General features: G+C 39.5%; 1 protein-coding gene across 2 annotated transcripts in view; it reads left to right on the top strand.

Moving 5' to 3' along the window:
* Positions 1-20,928, top strand: part of eps15l1b (epidermal growth factor receptor pathway substrate 15-like 1b) — a 48,535-nt gene that overhangs the window by 6,698 nt on the left and 20,909 nt on the right. For both annotated transcript variants that reach the window (XM_051700877.1, XM_051700878.1), the window contains exons 9-20: positions 1,068-1,343; positions 4,291-4,451; positions 7,744-7,900; positions 8,182-8,244; positions 8,363-8,448; positions 8,560-8,632; positions 10,254-10,415; positions 10,938-11,135; positions 11,302-11,451; positions 16,113-16,227; positions 16,539-16,639; positions 17,015-17,072. In XM_051700877.1, the coding sequence (XP_051556837.1) occupies positions 1,068-1,343; positions 4,291-4,451; positions 7,744-7,900; positions 8,182-8,244; positions 8,363-8,448; positions 8,560-8,632; positions 10,254-10,415; positions 10,938-11,135; positions 11,302-11,451; positions 16,113-16,227; positions 16,539-16,639; positions 17,015-17,072 (1,600 nt within the window). The remainder of the gene's footprint in view (positions 1-1,067; positions 1,344-4,290; positions 4,452-7,743; positions 7,901-8,181; positions 8,245-8,362; positions 8,449-8,559; positions 8,633-10,253; positions 10,416-10,937; positions 11,136-11,301; positions 11,452-16,112; positions 16,228-16,538; positions 16,640-17,014; positions 17,073-20,928) is intronic.

Genomic DNA, 20,928 nt, shown 5'->3' with positions numbered 1-20,928 from the left:
AGAAGGTGGCCTGGTCTGATGAATCACGTTTTCTTTTAGATCATGTAGACGGTTAGGTGCGTGTGCGTCATTTACCTGGGGAAGAGATGGCAGCAGGATGCACTATGGGAAGAAGGCAGGCCAGCGGAGGCAGTGTGATGCTCTGGGCAATGTTCTGCTGGGAAACCTTAGGTCCTGACATTCATGTGGATGTTACTTTAATACGTGCCACCTACCTAAACATCGTTGCAGACCACGTACACCCGTTCATGGCAATGGTATTCCCTGATGGCAGTGGCCTCTTTCAGCAGGATAATGCGCCCTGCCACACTGCACACTTTGTTCAGGAATGGTTTGAGGAACATGACAAAGAGTTCAAGGTGTTGACTTGGCCTCCAAATTCCCCAGATCGCAATCCGATTGAGCATCTATGGGATGTGCTGGACCAACAAGTCCGATCCATGGAGGCCCCACCTCACAACTTACAGCACTTAAAAGACCTACTGCTAACGTTTTAGTGCCAGATACCACAGGACACCTTCAGAGGTCTTGTGGAGTCCATGCCTCGACGGGTCAGAGCTGTTTTTGCGGCACAAGGGGGACCTACATGATATTAGGCAGGTGCTTTTGATGTTGTGGCTGATCGGTGTATAATGCAACAAGGGGTGCTGAAGTCAACTGATTTTTGAAATAGACCTACCTATCTCTGTGTAAAAATAAAATCATGATGCTGCCACATTCCCAAGGTTACTTTTTTGACCTGTAGTTTTGCTCCAAAGGCAAAAATTATTTGGATTACTCTGTAAATATAGATCCATGTAATTTAATATTTTGCCGTATACCATCATTTATGTTTATCTTTATTCAGAAAAATTTCAGCTGGGGAAGATTTTATCATTTTGACAGAATAACCCTTGAAAAAGTAATATTCGCGAGCAGTTTTGGAGATTTTGGAGAAGGTGTACTTGACTGCCGCTTACATTGAATACCGTTTCCAAGATTGCTGCCAAATGGACTGACTTGCTTTAAAAGCACTTTGTTATGAATGAGTGAGGATGTTTATAAAATCTGCTTTAAATCCACTGCAGGCGATGCATCTGGTTTATGCAGCTAGAGAGAAAGAGCCTGTGCCCTCCACCCTCCCCTCATCTCTCATCCCTCAATCCAAACGCAAGAAGATTCCAGGCGCTCTTCCAGGATCCGTTCCTGTTCTCCCCTCCAGTCCTTTCTTGCTGAAGGAGAACCTGCGACCCACGCCGTTGTTCGCCAAGAGTCCACTGAGCAGCAGCACAAATCTCTCTCCATCCAACTCATTCAGGATTTCCACCCCGACCCCACCACTACAACCACAAACACACACACAGGTGCACAGCAAAGCAGCCATGGTTGAGTAACACACAGCGTTTATTGCTAACCTGTAAAGCCTGATGTAGCAGCCATCAGACCGGTCTAACTACATTCTTCAAAGTGTTTGATGCCATTTTTAGTGGCTTCTTTAGTGCAATGTTTACATGTCTCACTACATAGTGCTGTACAAAGGCAAAAGGTAGTAACTATACATTTGGTCATAATTGAGTTTTGAGTGGGCATTTACAGATCTGTAGCTCGTTTGATTTATTTTGAAATGGGCTAAAATGGTTACTATGCTGCATTTTCTTCTTGGTTTGGTTCGCTTTCACAAGGCAACATTTCAAAACCGTGCTCGGATCCGAGCGCGATTGTTGTGTTCAGATATGCCTAAATGAACCAAATGAAGGGAGAAAATGCACCATGTTCTGAAACAAATGCTCCAAATGAGCCAGGTGACAACAACAATCTCGGTCCAATTGCAAACAAGCTCTGGAGTGATTCAATTGTGGCGAGAATGCAATCCGACCCAACGGACCAGCGAACCAAACAATATCCCTATATAAACCATTCACATACCTGATGGATCTTTGGAGAAGAATTAAGCAAGTGGCGTTTAGTTGTCATCTTGGAAATCATTTTTAGTCCAAATTAAATTGACCAATCTGATCAAATAAGTCAAGAGGGTGATGTTAAAAAATAGTTGATATTACTTGCGGTTCATTTGTCACGCTGGAAATGGAAGGTCAAGTCGAGCACATTACATCATGTGATACAGTATTTCTTATAGTGTGCTCTGTTGCATTCTGCACATTTTGGCAAATGTAGTATGTAATCTGCATATTCCATGCATGCGGAACACACTGCATACTGCAGAAGTAGTTCTAGTAGTTATGCACAATATATTGGCACCATACCGGTTATCAGGCGATATTAGTGTTTTTGTTATTCTTCCCCATTTATTGGTATCTTAAGCAATGGCCACACTAGACTTTGAGCATGCAGAATTATTTCGGACACTGCAGTGAACCAGGATATGATGTCACGCGCAAAGGCTTCTGGTTTCAATTAATAAAATCACAAATAGCAAATAATCTAATATTCAAAATGTCAAAATATACCCTCTACTAACTTTCGTGCAACAATAAAAAGAAAATGTATTTTTTGTGAAAAATGTATTTTGTGTGACATTTTGATCTTCTAATGGTCTTCAAATGATCCAGAATGCAGCAGCACGTCTGGTCTTTAATGAACCAAAGAGAGCGCATGTTACACCACTCCTTGTCTCTCTTCACTGGCTGCCGGTTGATGCACATATACAATTCAAGGCTCTGATGTTGGCATACAGAACATTCACTGGGTCTGCTCCAGCATACCTAAAATCATTTCTGCAGAGCTACGTTCCCACTAGAAGCCTGCGGTTGGCTAAGAACGTCGCCTTGTTGTACCAACACAAAGAGGCACCAAAACACTTTCCCGGACTTTCGGCTTCATCATACCGCGTTGGTGGAATGACCTTCCCAATTCCATCCGTGAAGCTGACTCACTTTCTGTCTTCAAAAAAACGGCTAAAAACACATCTTTTCCATGAGCACTTCAAGTGTATAAGTAAAAACCTAATTCATAGATGTACACAAAAATCCACATAATATCATGTGTAAAGCCACAATTAATACCCGGGTCAAAATTGACCCGCAAACGCAAAATATGTAACTTTTTCTTTTTTAAATGGTACACTTTTTCTATTGCAGATTTTGCAAGGAATATCAATCATTCCTACTGTATGTTCTAATGTTATGATGCCTAAATTGACTTGTAGCACACAAATCTATCTAGTTTAGTGTGGCAGACACGCCTCTTATTCATCGGGAAAGGAGGAAGCGGATACCGGATTAACAATCAACAAGACTTCAATTACAGCAAAAAACGCTGAATTGAAACATAACACACACACACAAACACTGCTGCGTGTCTCTCTCTCTCTCTCTGGCATCCCTGGCGCCTCCTTTATCTCTCTCCTGCTGATTGGGCAACTCAGCGCCGGGCGTGCATCCTCACGGCCCGGCCACGCCCTCCTCCTCGTCACATACCCCCAACGCCCGATTCAGGCCGGGGGAACCTCCTGGAGGGGAGGAGTGGCCCTTCGACCGCTCCGCTGCCGGCTGGTCTTGCCCGCTTCCTGGGAACCTGGGTAGGATGAGGGGAGGGAGAGAGCAAGGGAGCGGGAGAGCACGAGAGAGAGAGAGGGGAGAAAGCGAGAGAGAAAAGGTTAAAAAAAAAATAAAAAACTCGGGTTCCGACCAGGCCGCCATTCGGTCCTCAGCAAGCTGTCCAGCGATCCTCCACAACGCCGGGCGATGGCACTGGATTTTGCCTCCTGGTGGACGGCAGTGGGCTCCTCTGCCTCCTGGCGAACCGCTCCAGTACCATCGAACCAATCCTCTCTTCGGCGTTGCGATTCTCCGTCAGTGGCGATGGCTCTCTGATGCCGCGTCTTCCTCCAATCCCGGGTTTCGGCACCAGTGTGGCAGACATGTCTCTTGTTCATCGGGATAGGAGGAAGCGGAAACCAGATTAACAATCAACAAGACTTTATTTATAACATAAATGCTGAATTGAAACATAACAACATGCACACACGAACACTGCTGCGTGTCTCTCTCTCTTTCTCTCTCTCTCTGGCATCCCCAGCTCCTCCTTTATCTCTCTCCCGCTGATTGGTCAACTCGGCACCGGGCGTGCATCCTCACGGGCCACGCCCTCCTCCTCATCACATATAGTTTTTATGTTTTAGATTGTCTTTTTTGACAAAGTAGTATAGCTTTATATTATCAGCCATTTATTGGTTATTAGCCATAACATGAAAATAGTCATCGGCTTATTGGTTCAACAATGGTGCATCCGGAAGTACAAGTAGTATTGTAGTGTGCTGTTCCTAACATCCCCTCTGTGTGCGTTTTGCAGGCCTCCTCTGAGCACTGGGTGGTTCCAGCTGATGACAGGGACCAGTATGAGGAGATCTTTGACCTGGCCGACTCTGATTTTGACGGTCTGGTTGGAGGAGGAGAAGTCAAGGACATCTTCATTAACTCTGGACTTCCTCAGAGCGTCCTGGCACACATATGGTGAGACACCAACCATTTCAACTGTAATTTTAGATGCACACTTATATAGGGCTGTCACGATTACTTGATTTCATTCGATTACTCGATTAAAAAAAATCCTCGATTACAAGATTGCCGAATCGGCAAATCGAAAATAAGGCCGAAGTGGACGAGTGTCCAAACACATAACGACAAGAGGTGTAAGAGCACTTCACGTAAGATATGAAAAACAACGCAGGACCTGAAAAACCATAACATCACTTAGGAAATTCAACAGAACTCAAAAAGCTGACATCCAGTTTTCACAGACCCGCTGGACACACGGGTCACTGCATGCGATTTGCGGTGCTATGCATCCAGATGTGCGAGAGAAGGTGAGCCATTAGTTTCCGTGCAGGACACGCTGAACTCAGCAAAAAACACATTGGAATGCACACTAAACCTAACAATCATTTGCAATATAGGTTTTTATGATGCAACATCAAATAACGTAATAACAAAGATGTCTGTCGGACATGATTAAAGTAACACGCAGTGACGGAATACTTTCTGCTCTGTAAATATGATGATCTAAGGTTATTTTCTGCAGATTGTAATTTGCGTTCCGTTCTGTGTACATTAATTACCATTTAAATGTAAATGTGATCTTCCTCATGTTAGTTAGATTTCATGATGATTAAGTTTGTAATAGTTTGCAATACCCCACTTCGGATAAATATTTTATAGTTTATGGCAATTATTAAAGGTAAAACTCAATATAGGAACCCTGAGAACATTATTTACTGACTAAAGCCGACAATATGCTGTCAGTCAAAGCTCAACATGAGCCATTAAAGCCACACAGCTGCGCATCTCACGCCTCACAGACACAATATAAAACATTGGCTTATCTGAAAGAGAAATGAGTGGAAACATGTATCTCTTAGTGATGCGATTAATGTTAATGTTGTATTCCGTGTTGCATGTAGTGATAGTTAAAAAAAAATAAAATAAAATGGCTTTTTATCTCCATAAAATAGTTTAATCATGAATATAACTCCTATAATCCTCATTAAACAAGATTGGTAAGCAGATATTGTGTCTGAAAAGATAAAATCATTTATTTCCATGGCCTGTTTTCCCATATTTGAGTTCCAAACTGAAATGGCTAGATCATGTTGAACTAGTTAAAGAAAAAGTAGATCATGCATAAAAAAAAAAAGGTAAGCACACCTGGAGTGCCAATCTCTGTCAGTTTGAATTATATAATTTTTTTAATATTACAGATGTGCTTTGGGTGTCTGTTGTTGTTCTATCGTACATCAAAACTAAGGCTAATGAATGCATTTTAGCCAAATGTAATAAAATAATTTTTCTGATTATTCAATCTTCAGAAAAATCATTAGATTACTCGATTAATTGTCAGAAAAATCATTAGATTACTCGATTAATTGTCAGAAAAATCGTTAGATTACTCGATTAATTGTCAGAATAATCAATAAATTACTCAATTGTCAGAATAATCATCAGATTACTCAATCGTCAGAATAATCATTAAATTACTCGATTAATTGTGAGGATAATCATTAGATTACTCGATTAATTGTCAGAAAAATCATTAGATTACTCGATTAATTGTCAGAATAATCGTTAGATTACTTGATTAATTGTCAGAATAATCGTTAGATTACTCGATTAATTGTCAGAATAATCGTTAGATTACTTGATTAATCGTTAGATTACTCGATTAATTGTCAGAATAATCGTCAGATTACTCAATCGTCAGAATAATCGTCAGATTACTCGATTAATTGTCAGAATAATCATTAGATTACTCGATTAATTGTCAGAATAATCAATAAATTACTCAATTGTCAGAATAATCATCAGATTACTCAATCGTCAGAATAATCATTAAATTACTCGATTAATTGTCAGGATAATCATTAGATTACTCAATTGTCCGAATAATCATTAGATTACTCGATTAATTGTCAGAATAATTATCAGATTACTGAATCGTCAGAATAATCATTAGATTACTCGATTAATTGTCAGAATAATCATCAGATTACTCAATTAATCATCAGAATAATCATTAGATTACTCGATTCATTGTCCGAATAATCATTAGATTACTCGATTAATTGTCAGAATAATCATTAAATTACTCGATTAATTGTCAGAATAATTATCAGATTACTCAATCATCAGAATAATCATTAAATTACTCGATTAATTGTCAGAATAATTATCAGATTACTCAATCATCAGAATAATCATTAGATTACTCGATTATAAAGTAATCGATAGTGACAGCCCTACACTTATATACATGATACAGAAGAAGGGCTGGGCGAAATGACTACATAAATTATATCTTAATATTTCTCAGCCTATTAACGATGTTCAATAAATATTTGGATAGTTATGTATTTGTTCTGAAATGGCTGAAAAGTGATTTTATTTTTAATCAGAAGAACCATCATTTTATCCAGAAAGCCGTTGTATTATTAACACTTTACAATAAGGTTCCATTTGTTAACATTAGTTATGCATTATGTATCATTAACAAACAATGAACAATATTTTTTTTTTACAGCATTTATTAATCTTAGTTAATGTTAGTTAATAAAAATACAATTGCTCATTGTTAGTTCATGTTAGTTCATAGTGCATTAACTAATGTTAACTAATAAATGTATTAGTATAAGTTGTTACTAACATTAACCAAGAGTAGTAAATGCTGTAAAAGTATTGTTAATTGTTAGTTAATATTAACTAATGGTGCTAACTAATGTTAACAAATGGAACCTTATTGTAAAGTTTTACCAAAAACTTGGAGTGGTTACTCTACTGCTCTAAAAGCGCTAAAAACATGAGCCCATGAGCCCCGCGTGTGCACAGAACGGCGCATCACCCGATTATTCTGAAGCGCACAGACCATTTTTATCTGTCTTGATTCGCAGCCTTTTGCAGTTTAATAATCACATATGACCAACTCGCCATTTTGATTAATTGTGCAGCGCTGAAGGATCTAGAAATTAGTCTGCTGATGCGCTCATTTTGATAAAAGGGTGGCGGATGCTGCGACTGAGAAGGCAGTGTGTTAATGCGGCCCTGGTCATATCTCAAATGTGAATTTTGAAGCTGCTCTCTTTTCTTTCAAATGTAAGGTGCTAAAAAAGAACAAACTCTACAAGAATGTTGTTGATATGCTTGACAAATCAGACAACCGCTTTAGTCCTTATGTAGCGACTTGTTAGCGCCAGTCTGAGGTTGTGCCATCTAAAAGCTTCTATTGACTCATCACGTTACCTGTTGTTATCTACAGGTCCCTAGCGGATACTCGGAGTACCGGCAAACTAACCAAAGAGCAGTTCTGTCTGGCCATGCATCTGATTCAGGAGAGAGTTAAAGGAGTAGACCCACCTAAGAGTCTGACCCCTGACATGATACCACCTTCAGAGAGAGGAGGCACCAACACACCCGTGAGCCACTTAGATATCTAAATTAGGACATATCAGAAAAAGTTTTGGAACAATTAGCCTAAGGTACACTTAATGGCATTGCATTAGATAACGAAACATCAAACCAAGCGGCATCAGTTTTAAAGAAAGATAGCACAAGCACACTTTTGAGGGGAACCGTTTGCTTCTTTTGGGTAAATTGCATGTCTATACAGTAATATCACATTTTTCTGTATTCTCTCACTTTGTCTTTGGCGTCTCTAACTCAGTTGTTTTCTTCTCCATCCTCTCGTCTGCTTCAGGTTCTCTCTGCATTCACACCATCAGTTGGGTCTGAATTAACCCCGTTCACCACTCTGAGCAGGGTGAGGTTGTTGTTCAGGCACTGAAAACGCCATCTAGTGTTCATGAAGAATTGCATAATTATTTGCATGCAAGATCACAGGGTATAACTATCTTTTACATAACATGACATTTGTGCAGGACAGTAGCAGTTCTGTCGGGTTGGTTGAGCTGACGGGAATCAAAGGTCTTGATGACATCAGCCAGGAAATCTCACAGCTGCAGAGGTGAGAGAGAGACTGAGAGAGTTTAATGGAATTGATGGAGCTTTATGTACATTACAGTACCACATCTAACTTTTATCTAATTTACTCTTATTATTTTTAATGGCTTCATAGTGAGAAACGCACATTAGAGGCAGAAATCAGGCAGAAAGAAGAATCCCTGCGACAGAGGAACAGTGAAGTCCAGGTAAGACTGGAGGTCTCCATTCATATTATTGTTGTTTGTACATTTTACCTTAAAATTACAGTTGTGCCATCATTATTATGTATGTTGACCCGTATCTTGTTTCAAACCCTTATGAGAGTCTTTAAACAACATCCTGGTTGCTCGTTCGTTTCCATATAATGAAAGTGTGTCAAGTCCATGTAACTAATAAAGATTCTGCACAGTATTTAAACTCTTCTTATGTATTATCATTATTTTTTAAATATATTTTGAATTATTATTATTTTTTTTCATTATAATAAAATTGAACTGGTTCCAAAAAATGTAGGTAAATAATGCTTTTAATCAGTGCTGGATTAAGGGGTGTGCTGGGGTGGGCTTTGAGCTTTGCCGTGAAGGGGTGTACCTGGTCTGCAATGATGTTTAGGTAGGTGACAGGTGTCAAACTGACGTCCACATGAATGGCCGGACACAGGTTTTCCTCCAGCACATATCCCAGAGCATCACACTCCCTCCACTGGCTTGTCGTCTTCCCACAATGCATCCTGGTGCAATCACTTCCCCAGGTATACAGCGCACATGTACATGGCCGTCCACGTGATGTAAAAGATAATGGGACTCATTGGACCAGGCGACCTTCTTCCACCGCTCCAAGGTCCAGCTCCGACACTCACTTGCCCAATGTAGGCGCTTTCGATGGTGGACAGGGGTCATCATGGGCACTCTGACCGGTCTGCGTCTACGCAGCAGGGTGCAATGCACTATGTGTTGTGACATGTTCCTTCATTAACCATCATTACAATTTTCTGTGACTTGTGCCACAGTAGACGACGGGATAGCCTTCGTTTCCCTCGTGCGTCGATGAGTCTTGGGCTCCCAACACCCTGTTGCCGGTTTGTGGTTTGTCCCTCCTCGGACCACTGTCAGTAGGTACTCACCACTGCTGACCAGGAGCACCCCACAAGCCTTGCTGTTTCAGAGATGCTCTGACCCAGTCGTCTGGCTATAACAATTTGGCCCTTGTCAAAGTCGCTCAGGTCTTTACTCCTGCCCATTTCTCCTTCATTCAACACGTTGACTACGAAAACCATTTTTTCGCTTACCATCTAATCTACCCAGACCTAGACATGTGGCCTTGTTAGGAGATGATCAGTGTTATTCGCTTCACCTGTGAGTGGTCATAATGTTTTGGCTCATCAGTGTATATATTGCATATCGTCAAAAGACTGAAAACGATTTTTATAGCCATATCACCCATTCTTATTGAGTAGGTTATACTGTACTGTGGCACTCGTTTAAAGCACACTCAGTTATTTCTCTTCAAACCAAAATCCAAACTCACAATATAATTGCGTGAAGCACCATAGTCCACTGAAGATAAACGAGAATCAAGTGAGCAATATATCACAGCTTTGAATAACTAAACACTAAAATTAAAGAATTGTAATATCATATAATGACTCAACTATTTATTAAATATGAGGTCCCTGCTGATTCCCAACCCTAGTTTTGAGCATGCTTCACTTGTCGCAGCAAGCAACGTTCTTGTGTGTATCATGAGCACACAACACTTTGATTTTTGGGTGAACTATCCCCTAACCTACGCTAACCTCCAGAACGGTGTTGTGATGTTTCTGTACAGGAGGTGCAGAGAGACCTCGATCTTGAAAATGTTGGTCTTCAGGAGTTGGAGCACCAGAAACGAGACGCTCAGGACCGACTGCATGAGATGGAGCAGCAGAGAGCCAAACTGGAGAGCACACTGAATGAGACCAAGAGCAAGTGGCAGGAGGAGAACGCCAAGGTGAGAAGAACCATGATTTGTGTTTATTAAACTCATCTCATCTGGGGTAGAAGGTAGATGATGTAATAAAGAGGCTTCAGTGAGTCAAAGTATGTTTTCCATAAAATTATACTATAAAGACTATGATTGAGAGAGAGCAGAGTTTAGCTGTGACGTCCTAAATTGTCCTTCAAAAATCTGTAATATCTTGAAAATCCATGGTGTTCAAAAAGGTCATTCGTCTCAGTCTAAGGGGCCGTTTACACCAAACACGTTTGTGTGTCTGCTTGTGCTGCTTTTTACAACATATTGTGCAGGAATTCTGTGTTTTTGTAGATGCCGTGACAAGTTAAAAAGAATGTAAACATATAAAAGCGCATGTTGAGACACCTTTTCTTGCGCACAGGATCTAGCAAGAAATTGTCTGGCTTTACACATCATATGGGTGTCCATCAGGAAACAAAGTCTAGTACAATTAGCACTTTTAAACTAGTGAATTGATTACATGATTCAGTCTTCAATATAGGTGTGCTTTGTTTGTAGATCACATCGCTACAGGCTCAGATCCTGTCTCAAGAATCAGATATGCAGACTCAGGAGAAGGAGTTGAGCAGGACGAAGACTGACCTCTATTGTATGGAAGAAGAGGAGAAACGGTTGGAGGGGAGTCTGGGTGCAGGCAAAGCCAAACTAGAGAGCATCCTTAAACTGCTCAAAACATCAAAGGATGAGATGGACCAGGTCATCATTGCTTAATAAAATAACTTTGTAATACATTTGAATGAAAAATGTAAATATATTTTCATAAGTTCGATTATTTTGTGTAACATTCCAAGCTTCTTTGTGAAAGCACCTGCAGCAGATGCATGTTAAGTAATGTTTTAGTTGTGATCTTTGATTCTTGCAGACACGCAGCAAGCTGAGGGAGGTACAGGAGAGCCAACAGGAACTTAATAAAACCATAGAGCGCTACAACAGAGCTCTCAATGACAGCAAGACTAGTCTGGCAGAGCTGGACCAACTCATTGCTGAGGAGAGCTCAAGCACAGATGCTGTGGTGAGGATTGATGCTGATATTTCAGAAAAGGCTTGGTCATCTGTGTTGTGAGCTTGCAGTCTGAATTGAATGTGATGAGACAGAAAGACTGGGAGCCACAAAATAATAGTTAAAAAATTCATAAAATAAATATCTTTCTATTGCGTTGTCCTCCCTGGTTGCACACAACAGTAAACATATAGTGCAACTAGTATAAACCATTCACAAATAACTTTTATGAGCTGATTCTTTGTAATAAATCGGACAAAAAGACTCACAAATCAGTCTAGAGCTCTAGACTTCCTCAAAAGTAATAAAAGAATCATTAAGTGGAATTTAAACTGGAATCAGAACTAGAATTGTTACGTGTAATACACCGATGAGCCAAAACATTATGACCACCTGCTTATTATGCTGTTGGTCCTCCACGTGCCGCCAACCCACCGAGGCATGGACCCTTGAAGGTGTCCTGTGGTATCTGGCACCAAGACATTAGCAGCAGATCCTTGAAGTCCTGTAAGTGGATCGGACTTGTTGGTCCAGCACATCCCACAGATGCTCAATCGGATTGAGATCTGGGAAATTTGGAGGCCAGGGCAATACCCTGAACACTTCATCACACTCCTCAAACCATTCCCGAACAATGTGTGCAGTGTGGCATGTCGCATTATCCTGCTGAAAGAGGCCACTGCCATCAGGGAATACCATTGCCATGAAGGGGTGTACCTGGTCTGCAACGATGTTTAGGTAGTTGGCAGGTGTCAAATTGACGTCCACATGAATGGCCGGACCCAGGGTTTCTCAGCAGAACATTGCCCATAGCTTTGTCGTCAAGTGCAATCACTTCCCCAGGTAAACGGCGCACGCATACATGGCAGTCCACGTGATGTAAAAGAAAACGTTACTCATTGGACCAGGCGACCTTCTTCCACTGCTCCAAGGTCCAGTTCCTTCACTCGCGTGCCCATTGTAGGTGCTTTCTACGGTGGACAGGGATCATCATGGGCACTCTGACTGGTCTGCATCTCCGCAGCCCCATATGCAGCAGGGTGTGATGCACTGTGTGATGTGACACATTCCTCCCGTAACCATCACAAAACTTTTCAGTGACGTGCCGCGGTAGACCTTTTGTCAGTTCGGACCAGACGGGATAGCCTTCGTTGCCCTCGCGCATCAATGAGCCTTGGGCGCCCAACACCCTGTCGCCGGTTTGTGGTTTGTCCCTCCTCGGACCACTGTCGGTAGGTACTCACCACTGCTGAACGGGAGCACCCCACAAGCCTTGCCATTTCAGAGATGCTCTGACCCAGTCGTCTGGCCATAAAAATTTGGCTCTTGTCAAAGTTGCTCAGGTCTTTACTCCTGCCTATTTCTCCTTCATTCAACACGTTGACTACAAGAACTGATTGTTCGCTTACCATCTAATCTACCCAGACCTAGACATGTGGCCTTGTTAGGAGATGATCAACGTTATTCGCTTCACCTGTGAGTGGTCATAATGTTTTGGCTCATCAGTGTGTATATTGGAACCAGAATCATTACGTGCAGTATGAATTGGAACCAGAATTGTTACGAGAAACTGAATCTAAACCAGAATCGTTAAGTTTAATATTAATCGAAACCAGAATTGCTCCTATAATAGAATGGGGCAAGAATCTGAACGTGCAATATGAATCAGAATCGTTACATGTAATATGAATAGGAATCAGAATTGGAATGTGCAGTATAAATCAAGTCATTTTTATTTGTATAGTGCTTTTTACAGCACACGTAATTTCAAAGCAGCTTTACAGAAAATGATGCTTCAACAGAAAAAGCTGTAATATAGTAATGTATTGGAGTCATAAGAGGAAAAAAAAAGACATGATTGTAAATTGTGCCTTAAAATAAATAATAGAAAATAATTCTATTTATATTTAGACCCCCAGTGAGCAAGCTTAATGTGACTGTGACAAGGAACATAAAACTCCATAAGATGTTGTTAAAGGAGAACAGTAACCTTTGGAGAAACCAGGCTCACTGTGGGGTCCAGTTCCCCTCTGACTAACAGCATGAATATAATGCCAATATTACTTATATATGTGTAGTACAAGTAAAGATTTAAAATTAGTAAACTAAGTAAGAGTTAGGGGCCAATGTTTAAACAAAAATATAATGTATTAACTGTAAGTTTAATGACTAAAGTTTTAGAATTTACATTCTTAATTAACTGCAGAAGTGCAAATGGATGCATTGTCTGTTGTTATTTGTCTGATGAAGGCTGCAATTAATTTATTATCTACATATTCCATTTTAAGAGTGTAGTCCATCCTTTGACCAAAGTGATGCAGGCAGAGGTCAGTAAGGCACACTGCAGTTCGACTGTAAGCTTGTGGCAGATTAGTTTCCGGTGGAGTCCATCTTAAGTCCAAGTTTCAGGCAGTTTCTAGTGAAGTATCCCATGTCTGACGGTTTGTGCTGGCATCAGTTCATCCTCTGTGAAGTCCATCGTAGTAGACTGAAGTGATATCTGGCTGGCACAGGCTGCAGTTAGTCATCACCACTCAGCAATACGTAGTAGTTGGAGTCGGACATCAGGCAGGACCAGAGCTGGATCTGGCAGGCTCTAGTAACAGGATATGTATCCTGAGGTTAAGACCGGGAAACAAATAGGATAATATTAGCGTAGATGCCATTCATTTTAAAACAGGATTATAGAATATGTGATGTGTTTCCTGTTCCGGCAGATCTAACTAATGCAGCATAACTATGAGTTGATAGATAAATTAGGTGTATGCTTGGCTGAAAAGATGAGTCTTTAGTCTAGACTTAAACAGAGAGAGTGTGTCTGAGTCCCGAACCAGCTTCGGAAGACTATTCCATAGTTTGGGAGCCAAATAGGAAAAGGACCTAAAACCTCCTTTTGTGGATTTTGATATTCTAGGTATTCTTAACAGGCCTTAATTTTGCGATCTTAGTGAACGTGATGGAATATAGCATGATAGAAATTCACATAAGTACTGTGAAGCTAAACCATTCAAGGCTTTGTAAGTAGTTACAAAGTAAGTAGTTGTAAGTAGTTTTCAAATATGACCGTTCATGTAGTGTGTTATATAGCTGTTTGTGAATGTAAAAAAAAGTCTGCAAAGTTTCAAAAATCAAAGTGCTCGACAAATGGATTTATTGACTCCCAAAAGAAAGAACCGATTCTGAACACCTGAAACGAGTCGTTAGGAATTCCAGACTTACTTCCTGCTTGCGAACAGCTTTGACCCGCCCTCAAACACTACACTAAGCGGTAGACCAATCACAACAGACTGGGACATCTGACCAATCAGAGCAGAGTAGGCTCTCTGAAAGGAGGAGTTTAGAATGAGTCATTTAGAACGGATCATTGAACGAGTCGTTTTTGACACTGGGGAAAAAAAGGTAATGCTGCAATTTAAATTATGAGCAAATTAAAGTGTCTTTTGACCTTGGATGCATGTAAATCTATTGTATGAGACCTTTAAAACAAAATTAGGCACGTTTAAAAACCATAATAGGTCATTATGGAAATTTAACAGGTAGCCAATGTAGCAATGCTAAGATTGGGCTGATATGATCATATTTCTTGGTTCTAGTCAGCACTCTAGCTGCTGCATTTTGAACTAACTGAAGTTTATATGTGGTACCTGCAGGGCATCCGAACCAACAGAACTAAAATCATTGTGCAATATGAATCAGAACCAAAATCATTACATGTAATATGAATCGAAACCAGAAAAGTTTCATGTAATATCAATAGGAACCAGAATCAGTATGTGCAGTTTGAATTAGAACCAGAATTGTTACATATAATAGAATTGGAACAAGAATTCTAAATCGGAACCTGGATCGTTATGTGCAGTATGAATTGGAATCAGAATCGTTGTGTAATATGAATCAGAACCAGAATTAGTACGTGCTATATGAATCGAAATCATTACATGTAATATGAACCGGAACCACAATGGTTTAAAGGAATCAGAATCTGAACAAGAATCATTCACTTCCTTACGATTCCTTTTCCTATTGGTTATAATGTAGTTTGAGATTATTCAAACCAGGCATTCCCTTCTGTATAAGGAATGTTTTGGTCTTTTCAACATAATGCCAATATACCACATCTTTGGCATGCTGTCAGTTACCACTGATTTTAATTTTGAAATGTAAATATTTATTCACAGGCTTGCCTGCTAGGCTTCCATTTAAAGTGCTTTACAGCGAATTACCATTTTCATAAACTGAGAAAATAATTGACAGCACAGAAGCTGTCCATAGATAATGACGTGAAAACCCAAAATATTCCTTTAATTATAAGGGATAAATGCTTGTCATTGCTGTATAGTTTCACAGTTCTTGAGTCAACACAGGTTTGTTTGCATTAAAATATACTTCACCTTCCATCTAAAGGTTACAGCAAAAAATACACCACCACACACACACTTTTCTCTTTACTCTTGTTATTGTTAGCGTAGTTACGCCACACACAGGCCCTCTGTCATACGGCTCACATTTTTCCTCGAAAGCGCGCCACCTCTGACGTCTGACATCAAAAGGCCCCATACAGGAAATGAGAATGTGGCCCACTGGCCTATAGAACTGAAAGCAGCCGTCTTCATAATCATTACAGTGATAATATTTGCCCCCCAAAAACGAGCTAAATGCTGTATGTGTTTCAGGAGGACTCTCTGGTGAAGTCCAGAATGGCCTTGTTTAACAGTACCAGCTCTCAGGTGCTGAACGCAGACCCCTTCCAGAGAGAAAACCCCTTCAAAATTGACCCCTTCAATAAAGGTAAGATTTGTGACAGAGTAATCACCTTATAACGTTTACTTGAAACACTTGAAACAGTTTGGCAGTAAATAACTAAAAGTAGTGACACTACTAATAGAACTTACTCATGAAAAAAAGATTTTGGTAAATACTGTTTTTTTTTGTTTGTTTTTTTTGCTTTTTTAGTTGCATTTAATATGCGTCTGTTTGTTAGATTATTACACTAATGAACATAATTTAATGACACTCAATGACAGTGAAATGCAATGGCAGGTTATAATTATATAGTCAGAAGTCAGTAGCGTGTGAAATTATTGTTCGGTGTTTTCTAGCTGATCCTTTTGGTGGAGATCCGTTTCAACAGAGCGACCCGTTCAAAGATCCGTTTGCTAATTCTGATCCATTTGGTGAAAGTTCCTCAGGCCATTTAAAGGTAAACGAAAATAAAAACCTCTGGAAATACTCATTTTTACCATCCTACCGTGACACATTATTGCCATTTGTAGAGTGAGTAGAATTTAAATTAAGCTGGAAAAGGAGAAAGCATTTTAACTTGGAAAACATTACACTCTCCTCCTTTAAAGGGATAGTTCACTCAAAAATACAAATTCTTCATTTACTCACCCTTTAAGGTTTCTCCCTTAACTTAAGGTAACTCCTAAAAGTAAGTTCTTCTCATGAGGACTTTATGTGGCCGTATGTGAACTGATGCTTTGGGTCATGTACTACTGTACATTCTCATGATAACCCTGTAAGTGTGTGGTTTGCTGGTTTTTTCTCTCTCTCTGCCTCACACTTTGTCTCACAGACCATGTCATTCAGAAGAACCAGCCAGATGTCAATGAGTCCCAAACCTAAAGACTCAGGTATGGAGTTCATCTAGTTGGTTCTGATCCATAAATATATATCTGATTATATATATGATTTCTTATTTTTTTTGTTTGTTGGTTTGGTTGAGCTAGAAGTATTAAATGGTGTAAATGTATGTAAATGTTGTTTGCACTCTTCAGGAAGTCTATAAGAACAAACTGGGACAAGAGAAAGTAAACACATCAGCTTTAAAGACGAGTAGAGATGAGAGTGGCATCTTGCATCTGTTTGTTTGTTGTTTATCTTCTACAGTTCTTATCTTTTTGTCTCTGTAGATAAATGAACAGTAATGTTTCTAGGAGAAGTTTCTGTTTGAGGAAGCTTACAGGTCTTCTCAGTACTGTTGTGATGCTCGTTTCATGGAGTTGTTCAGAGATAGAGCCGTAGGAAATTGCACAACCTGGTGTAACGTCTACACGCTTTAACCACAGGGGTTATACACAATGACCAAGCAATAATCAATGGGGGAAGACGCAAGAGAGAGTTTTCAGCATCAGAGTCGAGTAAATCAAAGTCTAGACTCTATTACTGTAGAATAACAAAAAAGACAAATGAATACAGTTTTAAATTGGTGGTGTTTACTAAGGAAAGCATCACCATTATTCTTGATTTTCGCCTGAAGGATGATAAAACGAGCAAAAAAATCCTTCAGAAGAATATCATAGTAGGCATATCAATATGGGACGTTATTAGAGGTTGTCTGAATTAGTTGATATTGGAAGCAGATAGAGCATATCAGGTCTTACTTTTTCCAGTTCAAGCTCAGTAAACTTTCTCAATGCCAGGTTACAATAGTACTAATCAGCAAATGATCTTTTATACTGTACGGCAAAATAATATAATTCCTGTTTTTTACTCAAAGGTAGACAAATTAAGCATATTAAATCATTATTGGCTATCATAAAAGCCAAAATGTCAATTTCCGTGCATTTCTAATTATAACCATACAATGGATCCCTTTACCCTTTTCTGACTTTTGAAATGCGGAAGTAAGCTATAGTGGGGCAAACGTCTGTAGGGATGAATGGGAAACCACAGCAACTTTGCGTTCCCATTTTCTCCAAACAGAAAAGCACAACTTTCCAAAAGTGGAAGAAATCGAGCGAGATGGTCACTCCCTCAGCAGCTGTTTGAAAGCCCATATAACACAAAGAGAAATATTATAAATTTACATGAATTAAAAAATAGGAAATAGAGTGGCAAGAAAAAGTATGTGAACCCTTTGGAATTACCTGCATTTATGTATACATTTGTCTTAAAATCCGGTTACAATACTGAACAAACACAATCTGTTTTAACTAATAACACAGAAATTGTTGTATTGTTTGTGTACATATTGAATACATCATTCAAACATTCACAGTGTAGTCTGGAAAAAGTATGTGATCCCCTAAGCTAATGATGTCAACAAAGAAGCAAGTGGCATCTACTGACGTGGACTATGCCTTACAATAAAGAGATCTCAGAAGACTTACGATCAAGAATTGTTGCTTTGCATAAAGCTGAAAAGGGTTAAAAAGTTATCTCAAAGAGCTTAGATATCCATCTGTCCACAGTTAGACAAATTGTCTATAAATGGAGGCGATTTAGTACTATAGGTACTCTCCCTAGAAGTGGCCGTCCAGCCAAGATGACTCAAAGGGCACACCGCAGAATGCTCAATGAGGTAAAAAGAACCCAAGAGTGACAGCTAAAGACTTGAAGGAATCATTGGAACTGGTTAACATCTATGTTCACGAGTCTACTATACGGAAAACATTCAACAGGCATGGTGTCCATGGCAGGACACCAGACATTAACCCAATAGAGATGCTGTGGAATGATCTCAAGAGAGCCGTTCACACCAGAGACATCCTAAGAATATGGCTGAGCTGAAGCAGTTCTGTAAGGAAGAATGATCCAAAATTTCTTCTGAATGTTGTGCAGGTCTAATCCGCAGCTACAGGAAACGCTTGATTGAGATTATTGCTGCCAAAGGAGGATCGACCAGTTATTAAATCTAAGGGTTGACTTACTTTTTCCACAGCACTGTGAATGTTTAATGGGATGTGTTCAATAAAGACATGAAAGATTATAATTGTTTGTGTGTTGTTAGCTGAAGCACATTGTGTTTGTCTATATTTGTGACTTTGATGAAGATGAGATCACATTATATGACCAATTAATGCAGAAAACCAGCTAATCCCAAAGGGTTCACATACTTTTTCTTGCCTCTGTATGAAATAGTTTGCTAGATTTAGTCATAAAACTTTGACATCTTTTGTTGAAAAGTAACCACTGCATAACTTTAACCAGGCGATACACCTTATACACCTTTACCGCCCATATTTAGAGGAATCTTGGCGGCAAAAATGTTCTTAAGTCTGTTTTGAATGCTTTACTGCTCCAAACAAGAACAGCTTATCTGTTTAAATGAAGAAAAAGTACGTATTTAGAATTTTTATCTGCACCTCAAAATTTCCTGTTGCATGATGCTATTAATAGTGCATTTCTGTATGCGTTTAGCTACAGGCTTTCCGAAAATAGTCCCGTTTGAACAGGGGACACTTTGTAGCTATGCGTATCGGAAAAGTCCAAACGTCAGTAGAGAAGTGCTACTGGAACACACTCTCTTTCGTTCTGTTCCTTCTCTGTCTCCCCTCATCCCGTTTTTTTCTCACGTCCATACCACGCAGTGAACAGGTAAGCTCTTTTTGTGCATCCTGTTGGAGGAAGCAGGGTTCATTTATGAGAAACATGCAGACTGATGTGCTTCTTAAATAAATCCTTTTATGAGAACACTAGAGAGTGTGTTCAGAACTGTTAGCGGTCTCACACTTATAGCATACATGGAGGAAACACACACACACTAGTTTTACTTGCTCAGCTTTCTCAGTGTCACAACAAACAGATGGACTTACAATAGTTTGTTTTTGGGTCATTCCTGTTATGTGTAGTACCTTTTCAACTCCGTAATGTAAATGAATGCTTTCATTGAAATTTACTGAGGATTTTTGTAAATGACCATCATAAATGTGCTCTGGTCTAGTTCAGGCACTTACATTTAAAAAATCTTGACTTAATTATTTACACAAATCAAGAAAATTAACAGGATGGAACCGAATGGAAATAAAGAGCTAGACATTTGCTTAGCAAGTGATTGACTGTTAGCTTCCATATGGGTGTCAACTTATATTTTATAACCATCTTTTGAAGTGTTGGTTATCATGATGAGTTTTGTAATTTTATCAAACAGGATTGAGGTCTCTGTTTTAAGAGCTCAAGCATTAAGTGCAGGGCAGTGCCTTAAGTCATAAGTGCTAAGTCAGTGGGCATGGCCATGTAGTTTTGGTATTTTCGTGCAAGTATGCGCTGTAGTCTAGGCTCAAGTGGGTTTGGCGAAATCGCCTGCACAACGCGTAAAAAGGCAGAAAGTGCCGTTTAATTCTGAGGTTCTTCTAAATTCAAATTACACTTCAAACGAAATTAAAGTATAATAAAAATAACGAAATGGTCAAAAAACATACTAAACCCAAACATTTTACTAGAAAAATACTAGTCAAAATTAAATCATAAATACAATTGTAAATATACAAGAATAATAATACATATAAACATAACAATACAAATAATAATAATTGAAAAATAAACCATGACCTCTAGAAAGTTCAACACACATCTCATATTTTTTTGTTTCAACAAACGGCTTCAACAGCGATCGTAAAGGACATTATTTGATGTTCTGTACTTTCAGAATTTGGGCATGAACATTATTACCACATGCTGGTGAAATCTCCAAACTGCAAATGCAGGAACTGAATTTGGAGTTAAGAATTGGTATTGAAACGTCTTAGCGCAATGACATATTTATCA

Source organism: Myxocyprinus asiaticus, chromosome 6 (assembly GCF_019703515.2).
Source record: "Myxocyprinus asiaticus isolate MX2 ecotype Aquarium Trade chromosome 6, UBuf_Myxa_2, whole genome shotgun sequence".
Lineage (NCBI taxonomy): Eukaryota > Metazoa > Chordata > Actinopteri > Cypriniformes > Catostomidae > Myxocyprinus > Myxocyprinus asiaticus.
The sequence above is the reverse complement of the archived record's forward strand: the minus strand, read 5'-3'. Positions and strand labels throughout refer to the sequence as shown.